Genomic DNA, 27,278 nt, shown 5'->3' on the forward strand with positions numbered 1-27,278 from the left:
TTGTTAAGAGTCAACTGTTACAACAAAAAAGAATAAACAATGGGCTATATTCATTCAGCATAAAAGTTTTCATACAGAATAGTGTATGATTTCATATTGCTCCACAAGCTAATAATGCTGTATAGATTTACACACTTTAACCTAGTATTTAAAAATTTAGGAAGATGTTTATTACAGCATCATTTACAGTAGAGAAAAAACTGGTAGCCAAAACAACCAACAATTGCTAAATAGTTAGACAAATTATGGTAATTAACTTTATGGGAAATTATACTGTCATTAAAATAATAATTATGTAGCAACATGGAAACTGACTATAACATTAAATAAAATGGATTTTATATATTGTAATTGTAAATATGTAAAATTGTGTACCTAAGGGAAAACACCTAAATAGTAATTAGGCTAGGGTTGTGGGACTGTGGAATTTCTAAATAACTATTTCCTCATTCCCGAAATTTGATATATTTTATTAAAAATAAACTGGGAAATTAGTACGGTTACAAGCTCACTGCTCCATTGCGGAAGCAGCTTGATTTCACCCTGGTCAGTCGTCCATTTGGGCGTCTACAGCTGAGTCGTCCAGGTATCTCACGCCCTACTAGAGATTTCCTCATTGGCCTCCGCCGAGAGGCTTTGTGGGAATCGGGATCCCAGCAAAGGCTGCGTCCTGCCGGTCCGGGGTGGTCCCAAGTATTGCATGGGAGACATACTAAAAAATTATTTATCTGAGATAAAACTAAGTGGGCTTCCTGTGTTTTCATTTGCCAAATCTGGGAACGCTACCTGCACCCACCCTCCTACCGCCTTTCCCTTTCCTCAACACCGCCCCTTCTCTCACTCCCCTCTCTCAATTCCTTCCTCACCGTCAACTCCTCTCCTCTCCACTCCCACTGTCTTCCCGGAGCCCCGGATCCATCCTCCATCTCCGGGTCCGCGGAACCCGGGCTCCCACCCCACTAGCCGAGCCCCGGCTCCCCTCACCGCAACCTTGTCGCGGAGCCCAAGTTCCCCTCCTCCTCTTTTACGCCGCGGCGGAACTCGGAAATCTCTCCACCCCCACTCCGTCGCTGCCCCACAGATGCTCAGATCCCAACCCCAACCTCCACTTTGTCCGGTGCCAGCGGATCCCCGGGTCCACACCCCCACCCCCACCTCCGGACCGGGCGCACGCGGCGCGCAGGCGCAGGCGCGGAGGGCGGGCGCGGGCGGAATGGGGACTGCAGCGGCGGCAGCGGCGGCGGCCGGGGAGGGGGCGCGCAGCCCGAGCCCCGCCGCCGTGTCGCTTGGCCTGGGCGTGGCCGTCGTGTCGAGCCTGGTGAACGGGTCCACGTTCGTGCTTCAGAAAAAGGGCATCGTGCGCGCCAAGCGGCGAGGTAGGGCGGGCCGCGCGGGCTGTGCTCTGAGTTGGGGTGGGGGTGGAGGGAAGAGCGGCCGGGCGGTGGGAAGGGGAGCGGCCGCAAGTTGGGGGGCGTTTGGGTCGCCGCTTGGGGCCGGGCACAGGGAGAAGGCGGAGCATCTCGGAGGGGCGCGCTGCGCGGGCTGGAGACTCCTCGCCCACCTGCGCGCAGGCACGGTCGCGGCCCTGCGCCCCAGAAGCATAACAGTGGCTGGCGTGTTTTGCCCACCCGCAGTTCCAAAAGCGGCCCGCGCCCTGGTAGTTGTGTGTCCCCCACGCTTTTTCTCCCTCCCTAGCGGCTGGAGAGGCCTTGTTCAGTCTGATAGGGTTTGTCTAGCTGACTTCTTCCTTCCTTCCCAGACCCTTCCACTCCTTCTGCAGCCGCGCAGCCGACCAACCTGCCCTCCGGTTGGAGCCAGGTGTCCCTGTCACCCGCATCCACCCGCTGCTAGGGAAACCTTCCCGTTTATCATATTCCCGAAATGGTCGAAGGGCAGTGCTTGCCCAGAAGGAGAGACGACCCTTTAGCCTTGGCTGTGGCCCTGGCCTCGTGTGCACTGGGGAGAGCAAGACCCGCTCATTTGCGCGCCCCCCCCCCCCCCGCAGTGGCCTCGCCAGTGCCCAAATAAGTACTGTGCACTAGGGCAGGCCAGGGCGGGACCGGTGGGCCAAGGAGGCGCTCACTCTCAGGGTCAAGAAAGAGGTCTGTGCTTTGCTTTAGCTTCTGTTCCTGGAGTCCTTGATGGAGCCACTCTAGTTTAGACTTGAGCCATCTGATTACAAGTGATCTTTTACTGTGAAGAAAGCGCAGGGCAGATTTTTTTTTTTTTAAAACAAAAAAATGGACCAAGTTGGTATTCTTCTGGTGGATACACCACCAAACCCCACTCCTTAGTAATGTGGAAAGTGAGAGAGATGTAGCACAGTTCTTTGCCAGTGTCCCTCTGTTTTAAGAGAGGCCTGAGACAGTTTCCTGAATGCAAAATGTAGCATGCTTTGAAACTGAAAAGAAATGCTGCTCCCAGAAGGACAGAGAAACTTGTGGTTGTTAGCTGTATTTTCACAAGAATGGTGTTAAGAGTGCTCTGGGGGAAAACGACACCACCAGGTCATGCATTTGATAGTTCTGATTCCAGATCATAGGTGAAACTTTCCCTGAGTGTCCTGAATGGTGAGCCAGGAGTCCCTTCAGGAAAGATATAAAGGGGCCTGTAATCTCAAAGGACAATGTAAAATCAGGGATATTCATTTAAAGAATTAAACTTTGAAGTGAAAACACTGAAGTTTACATAAAATCTAAATAAAAGCAAATATGACTTCCTTAGGATGCAGATGTGAAGACTCATCTGGCAGTGGTACCTTCACAGGGAGCACGTATCAATTTGATTGGCTTCAGGTGTGTGTTAAGTGTTTGCAGTGACTCAAAACTAAGCAACACATGTGCCTACTGGTAAGATGTGTGAGAGGAGAATTCCACCTCTATGGTGGTCCTTCCAAAAACATACAACCCCAGTCTCACCATGAGAAAAACATTAGACGAACGTGGATTGAGGAACAGCCTGCAAAATGTCTGACCAGTCCTTTGCCGAGGTTGTAAAGTCTGAGAAACTGTCACAGGAGGAGTCTGAGGACACATGACAATATTAGGGAAAATCTAAGGAAACCTTAATACAGACTTTAGTTAATTAAAAAAAATTTTTTTTGAGTAAAACTTAAGTGTTATTTTAGCTCAGCTTATGTGTTTGAGGGAATTAGTGAATAAGAAAATAAAAAACAAATCAACCAGAAAAAAACCCAGCCATGATTGATTCTGTTATTTTTTTTTTAAGATTTTTATTTATTTATTTGATAGAGATCACAAGTAGGCAGAGAGGCAGGCAGAGAGAGAGGAAGGGAAGCAGGCTCCCTGCCGAGCAGAGAGCCCGATGTGGGACTCGATCCCAGGACCCTGGGATCATGACTTGAGCCGAAGGCAGAGGCTTAACCCACTGAGCCACCCAGGCGCCCCTGATTCTGTTATTTATAACTACATACTATGCCTTTAAATGAATAAAAGAGAAAATATGATATTTGCTAATTTCACACTTTGCCACTTACCCCCACTGCCACAGATTCAAGTTAGGTTGGTTGCTCATAGTGATGGAAGGCAGACATATACATTTGTTTTGATAAATTTAGTGTTGATTTGTTCAATAAATATTCATGAAGCTCTTATTATGTGCCAGGTACTGTAGGTACTGAGGATATGCAGTTTTAGAATCTATTCTCCCTAAAATCTTTTCCTACCTCTGCTAACAAGCAGCAGAGTTGACCATTATGAAATGTCTGAAATGGAGAAGATAGGAATGAAGAGGTAGCTAAGGACTAGGAGGTCAAGTTCCTGCATTAAAGGAGACTGGTCAGTTTCTTATACTATAAAAACCTGTCTCACTGAAAATTTCCCCTTTATTTTCTTTAAAAATTTTATTTCTGTATTTGACAGAGAGAGTGAGAGAGAGTACACAGTAGGGGAGTGGCAGGCAGAGGGAGAAGGAGAAGCAGGGAGAGAGAGAAAGGGAGAAACAGACTCCACACTGAGCAGAGAGCCAGAGGTGGGGCTCCATCCCAGACCCTGGAATCATGACCTGCGCCGAAGGCAGACTGAGCCACCCAGGTGCCCCCTGAAAGTTTCAACTTTAAACGAATTGCCACAAGAGAGCATTTCTTTGGAGTTTTAACTTCAGGAGAGGTAAGTTCTAGTCTCAGCCCTTCTACTGGGGGTTTTAGGGCAAGGCTTTCTCTGTTACAGGCTTTCACACACTTTTGAAAGGCCCTTCCCAGTGAATGGAGTTTGCAGATAGTCCAGGAACACTCTCCACAGCACAAGCTCATTGGGGACTGCCTGACTCCTGGGAAGGACTCTGCATGGGAAGAGAGAAGAGGACACACAGATTGTTTACAGTGTTAGAACCCATTTAAAGCAGGACTTAAGTGAGAGAAACAAGGTAATCATTGGGTGTGAAAGCACTTGTGGAAAGCCAGTTACAACTTTTAGAATTTCTGTGCGCATAGGTGAGGATGCCCAAAGAGACTGATGGCATGAGGGTGGTATCCTGCCCTCAAACAGGCTTTGTGGAAGCAATCTCGGGAAAGTCATGTGTTTGAATTTGCTGCAGGCTTTGGAGAATTGCATAGTAAGTTATTGTATTTAGAATGCCCTAGACCAGGATGAACCAGCTGATCTTTTTAAAATCCCTTTCATCGGGCGCTTGGTTGGCTCAGTGGGTTAAGCCTGTGCCTTTGGTCAGGTTATGATCTCAGGGTCCAGGGATCGAGGCCTGCATTAGGCTCTCTGCTCAGCAGGGAGTCTGCTTCCCTCTCTCTCTGCCTGCCTCTCTGCCTACTTGTGATTTCGTTCTCTGTCAAATAAATAAATAAATTAAAATCTTCATAAAAACCCAGAGATGCCATTTCATACCCATTAGAATGGTTATTGTAAAAATAAAACATAAAATCACAAATACAGGTGGGGATGTGGAGAAGTTGGAACTCTTGTGCACTATTCATGGGAATGTAAAATGTTGCAATTGCTATGAAAAACAGTATGGAGAGTCCTCAAAAAATTAAATACAGAATTATTATATGATCCACCAATCTATTTCTGGGTATAGATCCAAAAGAAGTGGAAGCAGGGTCTTGAAGAAATATTTGTACACCCATGTTTATAGTGGGAACAAAAGGATATAGCATAGGCAAAAGGTAAAAACAACCCAAATATCCAGATACTGACAGATGAACGGCTAAACAAATTGTGGTATATACATTCAAGAGAATGTTATTTAGCTTTAAAAAGCATGGTAATTCTGACACATGCTACAACATAGATCAAACTTGAGGACAATATGCTGTGTGAAATAAGCCAGTTAGAAAAGGGCAAATACTTTATGATTTCACTCATATGAGGTAGGTAGTCAAATTCACAGACACAGAAAGTAGGATGGAGGTTGCAGGGACCGCAGGAAGCAGGGAATGGAGAGTTAGTGTTTAATGGGTACATTGTTTCTGTTTGGGAAGATGAGGAAAGTTCGGGAGATCAGTGGTGGTAATGGTTGCACAACAATGTGATTGTACTTAATGTCATAGAATCACATACTTAAAAATGTTTTAAAATTGGGGCACCTGGGTGGCTCAGTGGGTTAGGCCGCTGCCTTCGGCTCGGGTCATGATCTCAGGGTCCTGGGATCGAGTCCCGCATCGGGCTCTCTGCTCAGCAGGGAGCCTGCTTCCTTCTCTCTCTCTCTCTCTGCCTGCCTCTCAGTGTACTCGTAATTTCTCTCTGTCAAATAAATAAATAAAATCTTTAAAAAAAATGTTTTAAAATGGTAAATTTTATGTTACATATATTTTACCATAATGAAAAAATCCATTTCAGATTTCAAAGTCTCCTTGCTGAGGAGTACAGCCTAGAGGTATAGTAACACTGTTAAGACACTCAGAAGTTGAGTGAGTTGTCTTGTGAGAGTGGAAACTGGTAATTCAGGTGTTCCACCTGTTACCCCAAGCCTTCTATACCTCATTTCTAAAGGGTGCATTTTCCCAGGCTATGGTATATATGTGTGCTTTCTCCTTGCCTCTTCAGCCATCTTCAGAGACACACTTAGGCACATGTGCCTCTACACCCAAAGACAAGACAAGCACATGTTGTCTTCATGTAGCTCTTTGGTCTGTGGTTAGTGTCCACTGCTTCTGTGAACCCTCCAGATCTTGACAAATGAGGTCAGTTGTCTCTTCCCTGTGCTTCCTTAGCACTAGTCCTCAACACTCTTCTGCCCCTGAAACCCATGGGTTGATGGCCTGTTTACTTGTCTGTGTTCCCCTGGATCTTGGCTGGTCAAGGCAGGGCACAGCCCCTGTCCACTTGGGATGCATGTGGTGGACACTCAGTAATGTGACCTGACTGGCCATGAGTAACTGTGGAGTGAAGAGGGTAAAACTGAACCTTATATTTCCTGACAAAATTGCAGCATGTTCTTCAGTCTACTTAAATCTAACCTCATTTATCTGTGGCCCCTACTAAGTAAAGGAGGCCAGAGTTATCGCTAGATCTGAACATCTACACCTATCTGATCTCTGTCTAGTCCTGAGGAGAGAGCATGGATAAGGAATATGGTGAGAGGTAGCAGGAGAGCAGCTCTGCAGCCTGTCCCTGGTTTAACTGATACTGTTTCCATAAGAAGAGAAGATAAAGAAGACTGACAGAAGACCCATGGTGTCCCAGACTCATGTATCCATCAGCTTGCTGAGCCCCCCTCTCTCTTTCTGTCCCTTCCTCCTTTCTCCTGTCCTCCATCTCTCCATGTATTCTCTTCACATGTTGCCACCTTGGGCTTCCTTACACTATGGTGATCTCAGAGATGTCAGACCCCTTACACAGTGGATAGTTTCCCCTAGACCAAACTTCCAGGACCATAGTGGAAGCTGTGTAGATATTTGTGGCCTGATCTGAGAAGTCTTGCCACATTTTATTAGCTTACTCAAGGCCTAGCCAGGTTCAGTGTGGGAGGGGAATATATGAGAGAATGAGGTGTGATACAGAAGACAAAGTTGAGGCTTGCATCTGATATGGGGACTGCTGGTGTCAGGATTTGAACCCAGTTCATGCTGATTATGAAGATCATCTATTTAACCCCAGTCACTGTAGGGAAGGTAAGGGGGAAGACAGACAAATTTCACCTGCAGAGGATAAGGCTTTTCTTTTAAGGGTCTTCACAGTTTATTTGGTAATATGATACTGAGTTATAAGTGTGGATAATACCCAAAGATATGAGGGCAAATAATTTATTCTTGGGGCACCCGGGTAGCTCAGTTGGTTAAGTGTCCAACTCTTGATTTTGGCATGGGTCATGCTCTCGTGGTTGTGGGATCAAGTCTGGAGTGGATGCTCAGCACAGAGTCTGTTTGGGATTTTCTTTCTCCCTCTGCTCCTCCCTTTGCTTCGTGGTCTCTCTCCCTTTCTCTCTGTCTCTCTTTAAATAAATAAATAAAATCTTAGAAAAATAATTTATTTTTATTTTCATATAAGCAAAATACCCTTGGTCTTATTGGACTCGTGTTGGACAGAGTATATTTTTCCCTCAAAAATATTTATAAATATAGTATAAAATATGTTATTTATATTTTAATCTTTTAATTAAGTCCTTAGTGAGTAAACAGTCCTTAAAAAATTTTTTTTGACCCCGAGGCACTAGAAAAGACTACTCTTCACATTAAATAGCTAATGGAGATTAAGCAGTTCACTTGTGATGAGTACTAGTTGATGTATGGAGGTGTTCTATTGTTCTATTCTATTCTACACCTGAGCCTCATACAACATTGTATAATTGGAATTTGAATACAAACTAAAGTACCACTTTTCAAAAAGTAATATGCACAATCTCACATGCCCTAGGCCCACACAACCTAATACTTCTGTGCCAGGAACTTGTGACTGTGAATTGATCCCATTTAGACATTGCCCTTGACCCAGGAGACAGCAGGCAGGCAGAGGGTTTACCTTGCTTGTTCATGCCCAATCAGAGCTCTTTAGGGTGATGTAATTATTCAGCAGAGTGTATCATGAATTCCCAGAACCTGGGCATAGTCATGTTCTTTTAAAAAAGCATCTTATTCCTGACTGTAGAGTTTTGATCAATTGTTTAAAATCTGGGAAGTACATAAAACTATGAATAGGAGTATAAAAAGTATCACCTCCTCAACTTGAGATAACTGCTGTTATATTTAGGGTGTACTTATACCTCGTCACTTTCTTTCTTTTTTTTTTTTCTTTAAAGATTTTATTCATTCATTTGGTAGAGAGAGAGCAGAAGCAGAGGGAGCAGCAGGGAGAGAGAGAAGCAGGCTCCTCTCTGAGCAAGAATCCCAATGTGGGGCTCTATCCCAGAACCCTGGGATCATTACCTGAGCCAAAGGCAGACACTCAACAACCTGAGCCAACCAAGGTGCCCCTCTTCTTAGTCACTTTCAATAATTATCTTTCAAAATAGAATTTTTTAAAATATTTATTTATTCGACACAGAGAGAGATCACAAGTAGGCAGAGAGAGAGAGGAGGAAGCAGGCTCCCTGCTGAGCAGAGAGCCCGATGTGGTACTCGATCCCAGGACCCTGAGATCACGACCTGAGCCGAAGGCAGCGGCTTAACCCACTGAGCCACCCAGGCGCCCTCAAAATAGAATTTTAATGAAAAATTTCAACATACAAAATATATCTAACACTGATTTAGGGTATAGAGTAATAAACACCACCCATCAGATATTCCAAAAATATATGTACCCTTAAAATCTCAAAAAACCCCATTTTTTATTTTGGAAAATATCAAACACATACATAGAAAAAATAGTGTAGTAGACCCCAAGGGTACCTAACACTCAGCTTCAACAGTCATCAGTTTGGCCATTCTTATTTGATCTACACCTCAAGGGCCATCCCCTCACCCCCACCCCAGTAGAATTTTTTACCCAAATTTCAGGTGGAATACTATTTCATCTAGATATTTCAATAAGTATCTCTTTCTTAAATAAAAACATAATATATTTATTGCACTTAAAATTTAACAATCTTTGCTTAATACTGTCATGGTCAGTGTTTAATATTCTGTGATTATCTCAAGTTTTCCCTCACTTTATCTTTAGAATCAAGATCCAGTTTTGGCCCATATATTGCTCTTAGGTAGTACATCTCTTCATGTACTTTTTAAAAAATTTAAATTCAATTAGACAACATTTAGTACATAATTAGTTTCAAATGTAGTCTTCAGTAATTCATCAGTTGTGTATAACACCCATTGCTCATCATATTATGTGTCCTCCTTAATGTCCATCAAATGTACTTTTTTTGTAGTCTTTTTTTAAAATTTAATTTTATTTTTTCAGTGTTCCAAGATTCATTGTTTATGCACCACACCCAGTGCTCCATGCAATACATGCCCTCCTTAATACCCTCCAACAGACACCATCACATGTACTTTTAAAAATGAGACAGAACATACATGAGTTTGTGCTCTGTGTGTCACTTTATATCTTGTGGTTATGCTCCATCTGTCGTAAACTCATCCCATGTTGTTAAATATTCTTTGAAAAAATATTCAGTGGCTGTATAAATGTTACCATTCTCCTTTTGTAGGACATGGGTGTTTCTACTTTCTTTGTTTGTGTAATATGTTATATTGAATATCCTTACATCTAAATCTTTGTGGGTTAGTTCCTTTGGGTAGCTCCCTTGCAATAGAATTTTGAATGTGATGTTCTTATAAGCTAAATTAATTTCCATGAAAAAAATACATGATATCTATTCCATTCCCACTGGCAGTGCTTGAGAGGAATGCTCATGTTTAAATATAGAAATATATAGAAATATATATATATATTTATATATATAGAAATATATAAATATTTTCTATAGAAAAATATAGAAATATAGAAATATATAAATTATATTTCTATATAAATATAGAATATATATATAAATATATAAATATAGAAATGTAGAAATATAAACATGTATGCCCAAATTTCATTTTCCACAATTTTGGCTTATCTCTGTTATAGTTCCATTCTAGTAGTCATGACTGAGAGCTCATTATCCTAGATTGTTCTGTTCACATCAGTAGAGCACACTAGTACAAGTATAAATATCTGACATCTACCTTCATGAATGCAGGAATCAACTACCTTGGCTTCTCTGCCCTCAAGGTGTGTCGGGGGCAGCCTCCATCTGTGTGAGGAAAAAACTGGGAGAGAAAGCTCTGCAGTTATGGCAAGGAGAAAGTGCATGCTCTTTAAGGGTAGAAACCATGCCTTGGGAATCCTTTTAAGTCTGGTATTCACTAAGGACTGTGTACCTGATGGTTCTAGTAAATACTTAATAGATGGGCAGAGCAAGGAAATAGATTACAACTATTGCAGTGAGCTTCCTGGAGGGAGTAGGATGAGAAAGGAGAATGTGTTGATATATACCACATTAATTCTCCTTTGGAAACACAGAGTGCATTTTCTGAAGAAACAGAATCTTTATCACAGAAGTTAATGCATTATAGTCAACATTGTGTGGGACAACCTAGAAGTTTAAGTATTGTTTATAAACTATTTTTAAAAATATTGGAGTATAATTACATAGAGTAAACTGCACAGATCATAAGGGTACAGTTTGATGAGTGTTGACAAATATACTTGTGTAACCAACACCTCAGTAATGATTATTGCCATAACACTAGAACGTTCCCTCATGTCCTTTTTCATTCTATCCTCCCCACTCTTCTGATACCTACCTGCATAGAGTGAATTAGTTTTGCTTATTCTTGAACTTCGTATAAGTGGATTCATACAGTATGTATTTTCTTACATCTACTTTTTTTCTTTTTTTTGGTTCAGCATAGTTTGAAGATTCATCATGATGTGTTTATCAATAGTACATTTCTTATATTGCTTAATAGTGTACCATTGTTTGAATATACCATAATTTGTTTATTCATTTTCCTGTGATGAACATTTTGGTTGTTTCCAAATATTTACTATTTGAATAAAGCTGCAATGACAATTCTTACATAATTCTTTTTAAAGCAAAATGTTTTCATTTCTTTCCCGTAAGTGCCTTGGAGTAATAGTGTACCTTGGAGTAGGTATTTAATTAAATTTTAAGAAACTACTAAGCATTTCCCCAGTATAATTGTACCATTTTATGTTCTCGTTAGCAGTGTATGAGGGTTTCAGGTGTTCCACATTCTCTTCAACATTTTGTGTCCTCACCTGTTTAACTTGAGCCTTTCTGGTGAGTGTATAGTGGAATCTCATGACTTTCAATTTGCATTTCCCTGATACCATATGATATTGAGTGTCTTTTTTTCAAAGATTTATTAGAGAGAGAGAGAGAGAGAAAAATTGAACGTGTGTGTGCACACAAGCTAGAGGGGCAGAGGGAGAGAGAATCTCAAGCAGATAACACGCTCAGCGTGGACCCTGACATGGGGCTTGATCCCACAGCCCTGAGATCACGACTTGAAACAAAAACAAGAGTGGGTTGCTTAACCAACTGCACCATCCAGGTGCCCCAATATTGAGTATCTTTTCATGAGTTTATTGGCCATTTGTATATGCTCTTTAGTGAGGTGTCTTTTAAGGAGTTTTGCCTATGTTTTATTGGATTATATCTTTTTATTATTTATTGTTTGTGTATATACACACGCACCATATATATGTATGTGTACATATATATATTCTGGATACAAGTCCTTTGTCAGGTTTAGGAATTGAAAATCTTTTTCTGTGGTTTGCCTTTCATTTTCTTAATGGTGCATTTGGAAGAACAGAAAATTTAAGTGTTAATAAAGTGTAACTTTAAAAAAAATTTTTTAAAAAAATTCTAGTTAGTTAACATACAGTGTTATATTACTTTCGGATATACAATATAGAGATTCAGCAATTCCAAAAATCACCTGGTACTCATCACAAGTGGTAAGTACTTAATCCCCAACCCCTGTTTAACCTATGCCTACCCTATTCCCCTCTAGTAACCATCAGTTTGATCTCTGTAATTAAGAGTCCTTTTCTTGGTTTGTCTCACTTGCTTCTGCACCCTCCCACCCCCCACTTTGCTTGTTTGTTTTGTTTCTTATGTTCCACATATGAATGAAATCATGTGGTAATTGTCTTTTTCTGACTGACTTATTTCACTTACAATTTCTGGCTCTATTCATGTCCTTGCAAATGGCAAGATTTAATTCCTTTTAATGGCTAAATAATAATCCATTACATATATACATACCACATCCTCTTTATCCATTCATCTGTTGATCCATAGATGGCCTTTATTATATTGAGGTATGTTCCCTGTATCCCTACTTTGTTGTAGGTATTTATTATGGATGGATGTTGTACTTTGTCAAATGCTTTTTCTATATCTATTGAAAGGATCATATCCTTTCTTTTATTAATGTGGTGTATCACTTTGATTTCGGAATATTGAACCACCCTTACAACACAGGAATAAATCTCACCGATTGTGTTGAGTAATTTTTTTAATGTATTGTTGGATTGGGTTTGCTATTGTTTTGTTGAGGATTTTTGCATCCATGCTCATCAGGAATATTAGCCTGTACTTATCTTTTTTTTTTTTAATTTATTCTTATTTTTTAATTTTTTTTTAAAGATTTTATTTGTTCATTTGACAGAGAGAGAGACCACAAGTAGGCAGAGAGGCAGGCAGAGAGAGAGGGGGAAGTAGGTTACCTGCTGAGAAGAGATCCCTGATGCCGGGCTTGATCCCAGAACCCTGAGATCATGACCTGAGCTGAAGGCAGAGGCTTTAACCCACTGAGCCACCCAGGCGCCCCTGTACTTCTCTTTTTCAGTGTTATTTTTGTCCTGTGTTGGTCTCAAGGTAATGCTGGCCTCATATAATGAATTTGAAAGTTTTCTTTCCTTTTCCTTTTTTGGAACAGTTTGAGAAGAATTGGTATTAACTCCTCTTTAATTCTTGGTAGATTTTATTTGTGAAGACATCTGGCCCTGTGCTTTTGTTTGTTGGGAGATTGTTGATTAGTAGTTCACTTTCTTTCTTGGTTATCAGTTGGTTCAAATTTTCTGTTTCTTCTTGTTGCAGTTTTGGTAGTTTATATGTTCCTAGGAATTTATCGTTTTCTTCTAGGTAGTCACATATAGTTTTTCATAATATTTTCTTCTTTTTTTAATTTTTATTTATTTATATATTTATTTATTTTTATTTTATTTTATTTTATTTTTACTTATTTATTTGACAGACAGAGATCACAAGTAGGCAGAGAGTCAGGTGGTGGTTGGGGGGAAGCAGGCTCCCTGCTGAGCAGAGAGTTCAGACCTAGGACCCTTGAGATCATGAACTCTGGTGAAGGCAGAGGCTTAACCCACTGAGCCACCCAAGGGTGGCTTATGATTGTTTGTATTTCTATATGTTGGTTGTTATTTCTCTTCTCTCATCTGTAATTTTTGTTTTTTTTAGTCTTTTTTTTAAATAAGTCTAGCTAGAAGTTTATCAATTGTATTAATTTTTTTTAGCAAAGAACCAGCTCAGTCATCTGTGTCTGTTGTTTTCATTGATTTGGTTTCATCGATCAGTTCTATTTTTTTGTTTGTTTGTTTGTTTTTTAGTTTTATTTTCTATATCATTTATTTCTGTTCTGATCTTTATTATTTCCTTCCTTCTGGTTTTGGGTATGTTTGTCATTCTTTTTCTAACTTCCCTAGGTGCTAGAAAGGGTAGGTTGTATTTTTTTTTTGTTTTTGGGATTTTTCTTGCTCCTTAAGATAGGCCTGTATTGCTATAAACTTTCCCTGTTAGAACTGCTTGCTGCATCTCAAAGGTTTTGGATTGTTGGGTTTTCGTTTTCGTTTTCATTTGTTTCCACATACTTTTTAGTTTCTTCTTTGATTTCCTGGCTGACCCTTTCATTGTTTCATAGCATGTTACTTAACCTCTGTGTATCTTAGGTGTTTCCAAATTTTTTCTTGTTGTTGACTTCTGGTTTCGTAGCATTGTGGTCAGAAAAGATGCATAGTAGGATTTTGGTCTTCTTGAATTTGTTGCAGTTTGTTTTGTTGGCTAATATGCGATTTATTATGGAGAATATTCCATATGCACTTGAAAAGAATGTGTATTCTGCTGTTCTAGGATGCAGTATTCTGAATATACCTATTAAATCCAAACCTTCCAGTATGTCATTCACACCATTTTTTCCTTGATTTTCTCTTTAGATGATCTATTGATGTAAGTGGGATGTTAACATCCCCTACTATTGTATCAATTAGTATCAATTAGTTCCATTATGTTTGTTATTAACTGTTTTATATATTTGGGTGCTGTCATGTGGGGTGCATAAATATTTACAATTGTTGTATATTTTTGTTGGATTGCCTTCTTTAGTGTTATATAGTGTCTTTCCTTGTCTCTTGTTACAGCCTTTGTTTTAGTCTATTTCGTCCAATATAAGTATTCTTGCACACTTTCTTTTGACATCTATTTGCATGACAGATGTTTTTCCATTCCCTCACTTTCCATCTTCAGGTGTCTACATCTGAAATGAGTTGCTCTCCCTTATAGAGCGGTCTTGTTTTTATGCATTATACCACACTGTGTCTTTGATTGAAGCATTTAGTTCATTTACATTCAAAGTAATTATTGATAGATATGTATTTATTATTATTTTATTATTTGTTTTGTGGTTGTTTCTGAAGAATTTCTCTGATCTCTTCTTTTTCTTTTTTAAAGTTTGCTGATTTTCTTTAGTGATACATTTTCTTTCTCTTTATTTTTTCCATGTTTATTAATGGTTTTGATATATTATGATATATATGTATATATACATATATATATATAAAATCTCCTTTTATGGTTATAGCAGTGTATATTGAGTTGATGGTTAAGTTTGAATCCATTCTTTACTCTTCTCCTCCCACAGTTTAGCTATATGTTGTTATATTTTGTATATTTTTTTGTGAGTTCCTTGACTGGCTTTTTACAGAAACATTCATTTTTTACTGCTTTTGTGTTTTTTATCTCTATACTGTTACTTTTGGTCTCTCCTTTCCACTCAGAGTCCCCTTTAATATATCTTGCAGAGCTAGTTTAATGATCACAAACTCCTTTAGTTTTTGTGTGTATGGGGAAATCTTTATCCCTCCTCTATTGTGAATGATAGCCTTTCTGGTTAGAATATTCTTGGTTGCAGGGGTGCCTGGGTGGCTCAGTGGGTTGAAGCCTCTGCCTTCGGCTCGCGTCATGGTCCCGGGGTCCTGGGATCGAGCCCCATGTCGGGCTTTCTGCTTGGCGGGGAGCCTGCTTTTCCCCTCTCTCTCTCTGCCTGCCTCTCTGCCTAATTGTGATCTCTGTCTATCAAATAAATAAATAAATAAAATCTTTAAAAAAATAAAAGAATATTCTTGGTTGCAGATTTTCCCCATTCATTACTTTGACTATATTACGCCACTCCCTTTTGACTTGTGGGGTTTTTGCTGAAAAATCTCCTGCTAGCATTACAGGTTTTCCCATGTAAGTTACTGTCTTTTGTTTTACACTTAAAATATTTTATCCCCCACTATATTTTACCAGTTTAATTACAATATGTCTTGGTGTGGATCTTAATTACGATATGTCTTGGTGTGGATCTTTTGTTGATTTTGTAGGTGTTACTCTGTGCCTCCTGAATCTGGCTATCTGTTTCCTTCCCCAGGTTAGGAAAGTTTTCAGCCATTATTTCTTCCAATTACATTTTCTGCTCCCGTTTTACTCTCTGCTTCTGGCACTGACATAATACAAATCTTAGTGTTTGATGGAGTCACTGAGTTCCCTAAGTCTAGCCTCGTTTTACTTAATTCTTTTTTCTTTTTTCATCTTGATTACTTTCCATTATTCTGTCTCCTAGATCACTAATTCATTCCATTAAGCTTGTTTCTTATTTCGTTTATTGAGCCCTTTATCTCTACTATGTTATATTTTTTCAATTTAAATTTTGTTAGATAACATATAGTGCAATATTGGTTTCTGGAGAGAATTCAGTGTCTCATCACTTATATACAACACCCAGTGGTCATCACAGCAAGTATTCTCTCTAGCCCATCCCCCACCTCTCTCCATCAACCTGAAGTTTGTTCCGTGTCATTAAGAGTCACTTATGGCTTCTTTTCCTCTTTCCTCTTTCCCTTTTTTCTTCCCCCTTCCAATATGTTTATCTTTTTTTTTTTTTCTTAAATTCCACATATCCTTGAGCACATATAGGGATTTGTCTTTCTCCAACTCACTTATTTCATAGATAGCTATGTTATGCCTTATTTCTGTGTTAAGGGTCTCACTCATGTCTTCCACTCTTTGCTCAAGTCCAGTGAATATCCTTATGACGGTTATTTTAAATTCTCTTATCAGGCTACTTATATCTGTTTTACTAGATCTCTGGCCATGACTTGTCCTGTTCTTTTATTTGGGATAAATTTCTCTGTCTTCTCATTTTGTCAGTCTCTGTGCATCTCTTGGTCTAGAGAGTAATGATCTTATGAAGACTAGGCCATGTAGTGCCCTGGAGTATTGTGTCCTCTGTTGCCCAGGGCCTGGCACTTCAGAGAGTATCTCCAGTGTGTGCTGCATATGTTCTGCTATTTTGTCCTAGCTGCTTTATTGTTCAGGCCAGTCATTTGCAGAGGTTGTCTTTGTCTGTTGTGGGAGGTTGGCTCTGGTCTGTTTGTGAAAGGAGACCTGTCACCACTACCACCTAAACCAAGGCTCTGCAAAACCTCCAATGTTGAGGAGGCACAGTGTGAACAGGGGTTTGTGCTGGTCTTCTGAGGGTGGGGGCCTGATGTGCTGGGACTAAGGCAGGGGTGGCCGAGAGGGGTCGTTCCACCAGAGTGTGTATGTGGGGGTGAGGCTTGGTGTAAGCAAGTTAGGTAATTTCAGTGCTGTGCTGGTACCTGCAGGTGACCCTGTGCTTATGAGAGGCAGGGGAGGGATATGGCACCAGCCTGTTCCTTTGTTTTTGGAGGGATCTCTCTCTGTGGACACTGTCTTTCTGGGATGAGCTCTGAGAGGAGTGAATGACCTTCTCACTGTGTGTCTTAGGCGCTCTTCGGATTGCTTGTTTCCACATTGTATGTCCCTGGATTATTGCCTGCCTTCTCTCTAAGACCAGCAGAATGCCCTCTGGTCTCTAGCCCAGCCAAGTCTGATGACCTTTAAAACTCCAGGTTTTGAGCCTGGCTGGTTGCCACAATTCAAGAAATTTGGCCCCTCTTGCTTTCCAAGCTGATTGCTATGGGGATGTGTTTTCCCTGAGGGCTTCCCTATATGTTAGCCTGTCTCTCACCCTTCTCATGACTGTGGCTACCTCTCCACCACAGTTGCCATGGTTTCTCTCCCAAAACATGTCTCTGCACTTCCTACCTTCAGCGATGTGGCGTCTTCTCTACGTTTAGTTGTGGAGTTTGTTCTGCCAGGCTTCAGGTGGATTTCTGGGGGTATTTAGGATGATGGGATAGTTATCTAGTTGTATTTGAGGGATGAGGAGAACCTAGGGTCCTACTCTGCCAACATCTTCTAACCTCTGTATTTTTTTTTTTTATTTCTTCTATGTCATTGGTGCTTTTAGATTTGATTTCTGCCCAAGAACTCATTGTTTCTTCTTGGGTCATGGTGGCATCCTTCTGTATTTCATAGCTTTTACCTTTAGGTCTATAAGCTATCTTGAGTTAACTTTTGTGTATAGGTGAGGCATGATTCAAGGTTCAGTATTTTCCTTACCAATATCCAGTTGATACAGCACCATTTGTTAAAGAGACTTCCCCATTGAGTTATACTGCTGCTTCACACTATGATTTGACTGTATGTGTGGGTCTATTTCAGAAGTTTGTTCTGTTTCTTTGTATATATCTATCCTTATGTGAGCGCCACAGTCTTGATTCTGTAGTTTTATAGTAAATCTTAAAGTCAAGTAGTGTAAGTCTTACAACTTTGTTTCTCTTTTTCAAGATTGTGAAACTATTTCTTTAGGAAAATAAATTCTACATATTTAATCATTAAAGTACAAAAAGACTTTGAGTACTAAATCCCTGTATAAGTGAATACTAGTGCTCAAATTGATTTTTTTTTAAAGACTTTATTTATTTATTTGACAGACAGAGATCACAAGTAGGCAGAGAGGCAGGCAGAGAAAGAGGAAGGGAAGCGGACTCCCTCCCGAGCAGTGAGAGAGCCTGATGCGGGGCTCGATCCCAGGCCCCTGGGATCATGACCTGAGCTGAAGGCAGAGGCTTTACCACTTAGCCACCCAGGTGCCCCGCTCAAATTGATTTTAATGCATACCTTCATCTAGGTATGTTGGTGTTTGGAAATAAAGTTTCTTTATTCTTAGTACTTTTTACAGAATTCTTTTTACACATTTTTTGAAGTCAAGGTGTAACTTCATTAGTAAAGGACATAGTGATGGACTCTAGTTTTGCTGTTTGCAGCAACTTCTATTTGTTGCTGAAAGAGCACATGAATTGAAGCAATTTTTCTATAGTGTAATCCAGAAGGTAAATAAACTAGATGGCTATCTGTATTTTTATGCTAGAGAATCATATCTTAAGGATATTTCTGATGCACTTACATAACTAAATGGAAGGTTTTAGAAGCCATAAGTCCATGGTTGGACAGTGTCCCTGCCAATTGATGTTATCATCCTGACAAGTCTCTTTTGTATTTGCACAATATTTCTTTGTTTTATCCTTCAACTGTTATAAACTGCCATTCAACCCCCAGTTAGCACCCACGTTTTCCAATGTGAGACAAAAACCTGTACAACTTAGGTATTGGTACCTCTGCAGCCCATACATCGGAGTGGAAGGTAGAGGACCCATAAGTGTAATCAAACAGACAAACAGAAAATCTTCAGTGTCCTACAATTCTGTGGCTCTCTGTTCTTGCGGAGTCCAGATGACTTTTGAGGTGTCTTGGGCATCAGCTGGGAAGAGGAGTGTGGGTATAGGCTTGAATGAGTGCCTTCTGAGGTTATCAGGTGAGTGACTTTAGGATCTTTAGGTACAGTGATGTTTGAAGATGGAGCTGTAGAGACCAACTGAGATTAGAACACAAGAGAAAAATATCTATGATGGGCTGAAGGGTATTATGGAATGCAAGCACCCAGGAACTCACGGCTGCAGAAGTAGGAAGAAACCTGAGGCAGCCAGCTCAGTGAGGAGGCTGTGCACAGGTGGATAGGTAAGCAGAGCAATGGACCTCCTTCAGGGCAGAGCACAAGGGATGCTACTGGTTTGAGGCCTTTGGGGACAACCTGGAGGAGCTTCACATTGGTCTGTAGCAAGGGGTGGTGGGACAGGTATCCAGATAAAAAATCTGACTTAGTTAAGTATTCATAGAAGTTGAAAAATTTTGCCTAATGGCTTAAAATGTGAGGTGATCTAAACAGCTTTTAGATTTCAGCAAATACAAGCTCTTCCTGGAGTGTGTGAATGGAAGGACTGAAAGATTTGGAGCTGATTTGTACCTTTTGACAAAAGGGTGACCAGAAGCTTGTCATTTTCCCATCTCTTAGTACCTGGTATCCCAGGTGTCTCTCCATTTTAGTAACATATTTTTTTTCAAACCTCCAAATGCATGTGCTGTATGGTGGTCAGTGGTGCTGGGAAATGTAACAATGAAATAGGAGAGCCCATGGTTCCCATTGCATTGGCCACTGGCCACTGGCATCCTTGGACCAGTTTTCACTTCAGGATGGTCACTCACACTCCAGCTACTGCTGTGGCAGCAGTCACTGGCTTCATAAGCACTGATGACCAAACTATAACCATTACAATAAAAGCAATTGGTGTTCCCTTCCCCCAACGTTCTGTGTACCTCACTAGGAAAGATTATTTGTGATTCTTAGAATTTAAGATCCTAAAATCTTTTTATATCATATACAGAACTTTAAAAAGTTGTTGAGTACATGATTGTGTGCATCTGCCATAAAAATGAACTTCAAGATGTTATAGAATGATAATATATTTATAATTATTTGAATTAATGAATAAGATATTAAACTGATAAGAACAGCTGCTATACTTGATCTTAGCCAAAACGCCAAGAAGTGAAAAAATTATTGAATAAGAATATTTACTTACACACAAAAGAGAACTGGGGTTATACTAATTATACTAATATTATAGTATAGAACTGGGGTTATACACATTATACTAATGTGAAACAAAATAGATTTTTAAGACAAAAATTGTTATCAGAAACAAAGGACATTTTATAACAATGAAATGGTCTATCAGGATGATGTAACAATTATAAATCAATATGTGCCTAACAACAGTCTCAAAGTACATTAAACAAAACTAACATAATAAAGAAATAGGAAATTAAATAATAATAGTTGGAAGAATCAGTACCCTATTTAAAAAATTTGTTTTAAAAAATCTTATAGAAAAACTAGGCAGAAGATCAACAAGGAATAGAAGACTTTGATGACACTATAAACTAACTGATTTTAGTATTTTAATTATTATAGTTGGATTTATGTATGCCATTTTCTCTGTTGTATTTGTCTCGTACTTTCTGTTTATATACTCATTATTTTATTTGCATAAAATGAAATTTCCTAATGTTTTTTAATTCCTTTAGTCATTTTTCACTATATATATTTTTGTTATTGAAGTATTTTATTGAAGATGACATTCAACATATTAGTTTCAGCTGTACAACGTAGTGATTTGATATTGACATACATTACAAAATGTCATGACGAGTCTAGTTACCATCTGTCACCATACAGTTATTAAAGTATAACTGACTATGTTTTCTGTGCTGTTCTTTATATTCCCATAACTTATTTTATAACTGGAAGTTTAGATTTTTTTTTTTTTTTTTTTAGATTTTATTTATTTATTTGACAGAGAGAGAGAGATCACAAATAGGCGGAGAGTCAGGCAGAGAGAGAGAGAGAGAAGCAGGCTCCCGCTGAGCAAAGAGCCCGATGCGGGGCTCGATCCCAGGACACTGAGATCATGACCTGAGCCGAAGGCAGCGGCTTAATCCACTGAGCCACCCAGGCGCCCCAAGTTTAGACTTCTTAATCCTCTTCACCTGTTTTGCCCATCTCCTCACACTTCTTCTCTCTGGCAGTAGTTCTTTTTATGAATCTGCTTCTATTTTGTTTTCTTTGTTCATTTGTTTTGTTTTCTAGATTCCACATGTGAGATCACACTATATTTGTCTTTTTTGTCTGACTTCATTTGGCATAATACCTTCTAGTCTATCCATGTTGTCACAAATGGCAAGATTTCATTCTTATGGCTGAGTAGTATTCTACTGTAGGTATATATCTATGTATCTGTGTCTATATCTATCTACATTCCCCCCCACACCCCACATTTTCATCCACTCATCTGTCAGTGGGCACTTTAGTTGCTTCCATAGTTTGGCTATGGTAAATAATGCTGCAGTAAACATGGGTGTATATAGCTTTTGAAATTAGTATTTTTGTTTTCTTTAGGTAAATACCTAGAGTGGAGTTATTGAATCACATGGTAGTTCTATTTTTAATTTTTTGAGGAAGCTTCATACAGTTTTTCCTAGTGGCTATACAAGTTTACATTCCCACCAGCAGTGCATGAGGGTTCCCTATATCTGTATCTTTATTGACACTTGTCATTTCTGGTCTTTTTATTAATAGCTATTCTGACAAATGTGAGATGATATCTCACTGTGGTTTAGATTTGCATTTTCTTGATGACTATTGATGTTGAGCATCTTTTCATGTATCTGTTGGCCATCTGTATGTCTTTGGAGATATATCTATTTCAGGTCCTCTGTGCATTTTTTAATCAGATTGTTTGGAGTTTTTTGGTGTTGAGTTGTGTGAGTTCTTTATATATATATTTTAGATGTTAATCCCTTATCAGGTATTTCATTTGTAAATATCCCAGTCATCATGGTGCCTCTTTGTTTTGTTGATTGTTTGCTGTACAGAAGATTTTTAGTTTGATATAGTCCCAGTAGTTTGTTTTTTTCTTATGTTTCCCTTGCCTGAGGAGATGTATCCAGAAAAATGGTGTGGAGCCTTATGTCCACAAAATTACTGCATATTTTTTCTTTTAGGAATTTTACGATTTCAGGTCTTACATTTCGGTGTTTAACCCATTTTGAATTAACTTCTGTATATGGTATAAAAAAGTGGTCTAGTTACATTCTTCTACATGTAGCTGACCATTTTTCTGAATATCAGTTATTTTCTCCATTGTATACTCTTGTCTTTTATGTTATAGATTGACTATGCAAGCATGGGTTTATAACTTTCTCTGTATTCTTTTGATCTGTGTGTGTGTGTGTGTGCGTGCATGCATGTGCGTGTGTGTGCCTGCACACCAGTACTGTCTATTTTGATTGCTATAGCTTTGAAGTATAGTTTGAAATCAGGGAACATGATACCTCCAGTTTTGCTCTTTCTGAAGAACACTTTGGCTCTTTGGGGGTCTTTTGTGGTTCCATAAAAATTTTAAGATTCTTTGTAATATTTCAGTGAAAAATGCCATTAATATATATTTTTAAAAGATTTTATTTATTTATTTGACAGACACAAGTAGGCAGAGAGGCAAGCAGAGAGAGAGGAGGAAGCAGGCTCCCTGCTGAACAGAGAGCCTGATGCAGGGGCTCAATCCCAGGACTCTGGGATCATGACCTGAGCCGAAGGCAGAGGCTTTAACCCACTGAGCCACCCAGGCACCCCGCCATTAATATTTTTGATTGAGATTATATTGAATCTATAGATTGTTTTGAGTATGCACATTTTAACTATTAATTATTCCAGTCCATGAGCAGGGTATGTCTTCTATTTGTATGTGTCATCTTTAATATCTTTCAGCAGTGTCATAGTTTTCAGCAGTGTCTTATAGTTTTCTTCACCTCCTTGGTTAAATTTATTCTTAGATATTTTATACTTTATGATGTAGCTGTAAAAGGGATTGTTTCCTTAATTTCTCTTTCTGCTAGTTTATTATTAGTGTATAGAAACACAACAGAGGAGTTAAGATGGCAGAAGAGTAGGGGACTTTTAAGTTTGTCTCATTCCTCAAATACAAACAGATAGTTACCAGATATTTCTGAACAACCAAGAAATCAATTAGAGATCTGAGAAAACATGTGCTGAAAGTCTACAAGTAGAAAAGCAACCACTGTTTGGAAGGTAAGAGGTGCAGAGACTTGAATCCAGTGTGATACGTGTGATAGCTTAGGATATGTCAGTGGGGAGAGAGCCTGTTTAAGGAGGCTATACAAAGTATTGTAAACAGCAGAGTGTAAGGTTGGAACTTTTAGAAGTCTGCTATACTGGGGTACGTGCCTGGCTTAAAGGTGTTTAGGTGGTAAGTGGGGTGGAATCCCAGGTATGATGTTGTAACCTCAGGATCCTGGGGGTTACAAGAAGAACAGGTGGTGCCCGAGTTTAACAGAGTTCCCAGGTATAGGAGCTTAGAAACTGGCTGAGAACAGTGTGTCTATGTGCTGACTTTATGCTCTGTGTTGACATAAACTGCAAACTGCTATGCAGTCATAGGACTATTTTCTGGGAGTGGTCCAGCAAAGGGCAGAAGTGTAGAGAGGCTCTCCCTCCCCCGGGAGGAAAGGTGCAGGTCTGTGCTGTGGGAATCCTTAAAATTTGGAGTTTTGAAACTCAGTGACATGTCTGAGATAAAAACGCTGGATCACAGGCTGGATAAGTACAGAGTTCTGATGGTAACAGCAGAGACAGAGTGATTGATTGTTTTTCTCTGAGAGCTCACTGAAGAGTGGTGGGGAGGGTGTGTGTGTGAATTTTCAGCTCTGGGGCTAGAGAGAGGTGCTGAAAGCCTTCAGGGAGCAAAACAGTGCCACCTAGTAGAGTCTGAAGCTGCTTACAACGAGCCCTGCCTCCCTATGCCCTGGAAAAGCATTTTTACTAGGGCAGGTCTTTTGCAAGTGCAACAGACCCATCCCCCAGAAAACCAGCGCAAACAACTTGTTCTCGCCCATTTTACTGATCATAGAATGCTGCATACCTTCAGCTCTTGTGGGAAACAGTATATAGCATTCTTTGTGTTTTTATTCTTTATTCTTTTAGTTATTTTCTTACTTTCTCAATTCTTTTTTTACTCTTTTTAATTTTTATTTTTATATATACTTTACATATTTTTTAATTTTTTTGTTTCCTTTCATTGTAATGTATATATTTTTCTTATTTTAGGATCTAGTTTCTTTTAACAAGCAGACCAAAACACACCTAAGAGCTAGGTTTTTTTGGTTATTGTTGTTATTGTTTTCTTTTTCTCTCTTCTTTTCTTTTCTGGAAAAAAATGAGGAGATGGGGAAGCTTACCCCAAAAAACAGGAGGTAGTACACACTAGCAGGGACTTAATCAATACGGATGTAAGTAAGATGTCTGTACTAGAATTTATTTTTGTTTTTAAAATTTTTTTAAATGATTTTATTTATTTATTTGATAGAGATCTCAAGTAGATGGAGGGGCAGGCAGAGAAAGAGGAGGAAGCAGGCTCCTTGCTGAGCAGAGAGCCTGATGCGGGACTCAATCCCAGGACCCTGGGATCATGACCTGAGCTGAAGGCAGAGAGGCTTTAACCCACTGAGCCACCCAGGCTCCCCAAGAATTTATTTATTTTTAAAGATTTTATTTATCTGACAGAGAAAGAGAGAGCACAAGCAGGGGGAGTGAGAAAGGGAGAAGTAGGGGGAGCCCAATGTGGGGCTCAATCCCAGGACTCTAGGATTATGATCTGAGCTGAAAGCAGACACTTAACTGAGTGAGCCACTTGACACCCCTCTGAACTAGAATTTAAAACAATGATTATAAAGATACTAGCTGGGCTTGAGAAACACATAGAGGACCAAGAAAATCCCTTCTGTAGATGTAAAAGAACTAAAATCAGACCGAAATTAAAAATGCTGTTTCATGGAGGCAATCCCAAGTGGAGGCCATAAAAATGAGGATGAATGGATCAGTGGAGCCAATCAGTGATATGGAACATAAAATGATGGAAAACAATGATGTTGAAAAGAAGAGGGAAAGAAAACTATTAGATCACGAAGGTAGACTTAGGGAATTAAGTGATTCCATAAAGCAAAATAATATCCATATTATAGGAGTCTTAGAAGATGAAGAGTGGAAAAAACGGGTGGAAAGTTTATTTGAACAAATTATAGCTGAGAACTTTCCTGATCTGGGGAAGGAAACAGGCGTTCAAGTCCAGGAAGCACAGAGAACGCCCCCCCCCAAAATCAATAAAAAGCTGAGAAAGGAGAACAAATTTGTGTTTTGTAATTAAACATTTTATTTTATTTTAAGATTTTATTTATTTATTTGACAGACAGAGATCACAAGCAGGCAGAGAGGCAGACAGAGAGAGAGGAGGAAGCAGGCTCCCTGCTGAGCAGAGAGCCCGATGCAGGACTTGATCCCAGGACCCTGAGATCATGACCTGAGCCGAAGGCAACGGCTTAACCCACTGAGCCACCCAGGCGCCCTATAATTAAACATCTTAAATTTAAGTTTTAGTTAAAATTTGTTGAGATATCTGTTATTAATCTTACTTAGATTCTCTTGCATATTATCAGTCATTTTTCTATACTTTTAAAATTCTCTCTTCATCTTTGAGCGCTTTTATTAACACATGACTTGTGTGTGGAGCTCTTCAGAGCTTGTTTAGCTTTTTGGATTTTCATCACATTTGGTAAATTTCAGCCCTTTTTTTTTTCTTGAATTTTTTTTCTATTACTGTTTTCTCTCCTTCTATTAGTAACATTATGAGTCTGCTGATTTGTGTGATGGTGTCACATTTCTCTAAGGTTCTGTTCATTTTTCTTTATTTTTTTCTTTTTTCTTTAGAATGTATGATCTTTATCAATCTATCTTCAAATTCACCGACTCTTTCTTCTGCCAGAAATATTGAAATGTGGTATTGATTTCTTTTTTCATTCTAGTTATACATTTCAACTCCAGAATTTCAGCTTGGGCTTTTTAAAAAAATCGCTTCTATTTCTTTATTAATAGTCTCTATTTGATAAGTTGTTCCTTTACTTCTTTAAGCATACTTTCATTAGTTATTTGATCTTATGAAGTTTTTATTTTAATTCCAGTTTGAATATATTTTTAATGGATGGTTTGAAGTTTTTGTTAAGTCTAATGTCTAGGCCTTCTTACAGGCAGTTTTTGTTGCCTGCACTTTCCCTATATGTATAGTATATGTGATATAGATCACATTTTTCTGGGTTTTTCGCATGTCTTGGTTTTGGGGGTCTTTCAGGGACTTTTTTTAGTTCTTATTTTTATTATTACATGTCCTCTCCCAGCACTTTTTCCTCTCAACTTTTACACCTAATACAATGGAAACCAACATCATTCAAGCAGTTAATTATAGTTTTATCTTGTATTCTTCTCTTCTGTTTCATGTGTAACAAAAGGAACAAGAGTATTTTATCTATAATCATGACATCGAGGTGTCTGAGTGGCTCAGTGGGTTAAGCCTCTGCCTTCGGCTCAGGTCATGATCTCAAGGTCCTGGGATCGAGCCCCACGTAGGGCTCTCTGCTCAGCGGGGAGCCTGCCCCCCCCCACCTGCCTCTCTGTCTACTTGTGCTCTCTCTCTCTCTCTGTGTCAAATAAAGGAATAAAATCTTTAAAAAATATATAATCATTAAAAAAAATATATATATATAATCATGACATCAGTAAACAGTAGCTTTCACATAAGTATAAAATGTTCCTCATTCCCAACATGCAGAATAAGCAGAAAAACTTGCCTTGTTTCTTCCTGACACTACTTAACCCCTGAGAGACCTACAAGGAAAAAGATGAAGACAGATTGTGAATAACACAAAGGCACAGAATCTCTGCAGAACGGTCCTTTACCCATCTTCTTGGTACATTTGAACACCAGGAAGAAATTTTGAAAGACACAGTTTTCACATCAAGAAGCACAGCCTACAGTGATTTGATTGGCCAGCAACTGCTCCTCCTGAAGTTAAATAGCATCTAGGTTATAGGAGACCCAATGATATAGGGCTCAAGGACCACTAGATGTCAATAGTATCAGTGTAAGATGGACTGCAGATATGAAGGTTCCAGGCACTCCTACTATGGGCATTCTGGTTTATGACTCTCTTAAATCAGTTCCTACCTTAAGACAAAAGGGGAGTCATGGGGCTTAACATTTTCAGGCCTCTGTTCCTCCAGCTATTTTTTTTGTTGGGGTAAAATATATATATTCTATTCATGCCATAACATTTACTATTTTAACCACTTTTGATTGTACAATTCAGTAGAATTAAATATATTTATGTTCGGGGCGCCTGGGTGG

General features: G+C 39.3%; 1 protein-coding gene and 1 pseudogene across 3 annotated transcripts in view; one reads left to right on the forward strand and one right to left on the reverse strand.

The window, feature by feature from the left end:
• Positions 1-1,048: 1,048 nt before the first annotated feature.
• NIPA1 (NIPA magnesium transporter 1) overlaps positions 1,049-27,278 on the forward strand; it is a 72,228-nt gene continuing 45,998 nt past the window's right edge. For all 3 annotated transcript variants that reach the window (XM_045070569.1, XM_045070571.1, XM_045070570.1), the window contains exon 1: positions 1,049-1,376. In XM_045070569.1, the coding sequence (XP_044926504.1) occupies positions 1,082-1,376 (295 nt within the window). In that variant the 5' untranslated portion in view covers positions 1,049-1,081. The remainder of the gene's footprint in view (positions 1,377-27,278) is intronic.
• On the reverse strand, positions 19,912-20,022 carry LOC123389434 (annotated as a pseudogene).

The sequence above is a fragment of the Mustela putorius genome, unplaced genomic scaffold (assembly GCF_011764305.1).
Source record: "Mustela putorius furo isolate JIRA1106 unplaced genomic scaffold, ASM1176430v1.1 tig00003972_pilon_pilon_pilon, whole genome shotgun sequence".
Lineage (NCBI taxonomy): Eukaryota > Metazoa > Chordata > Mammalia > Carnivora > Mustelidae > Mustela > Mustela putorius.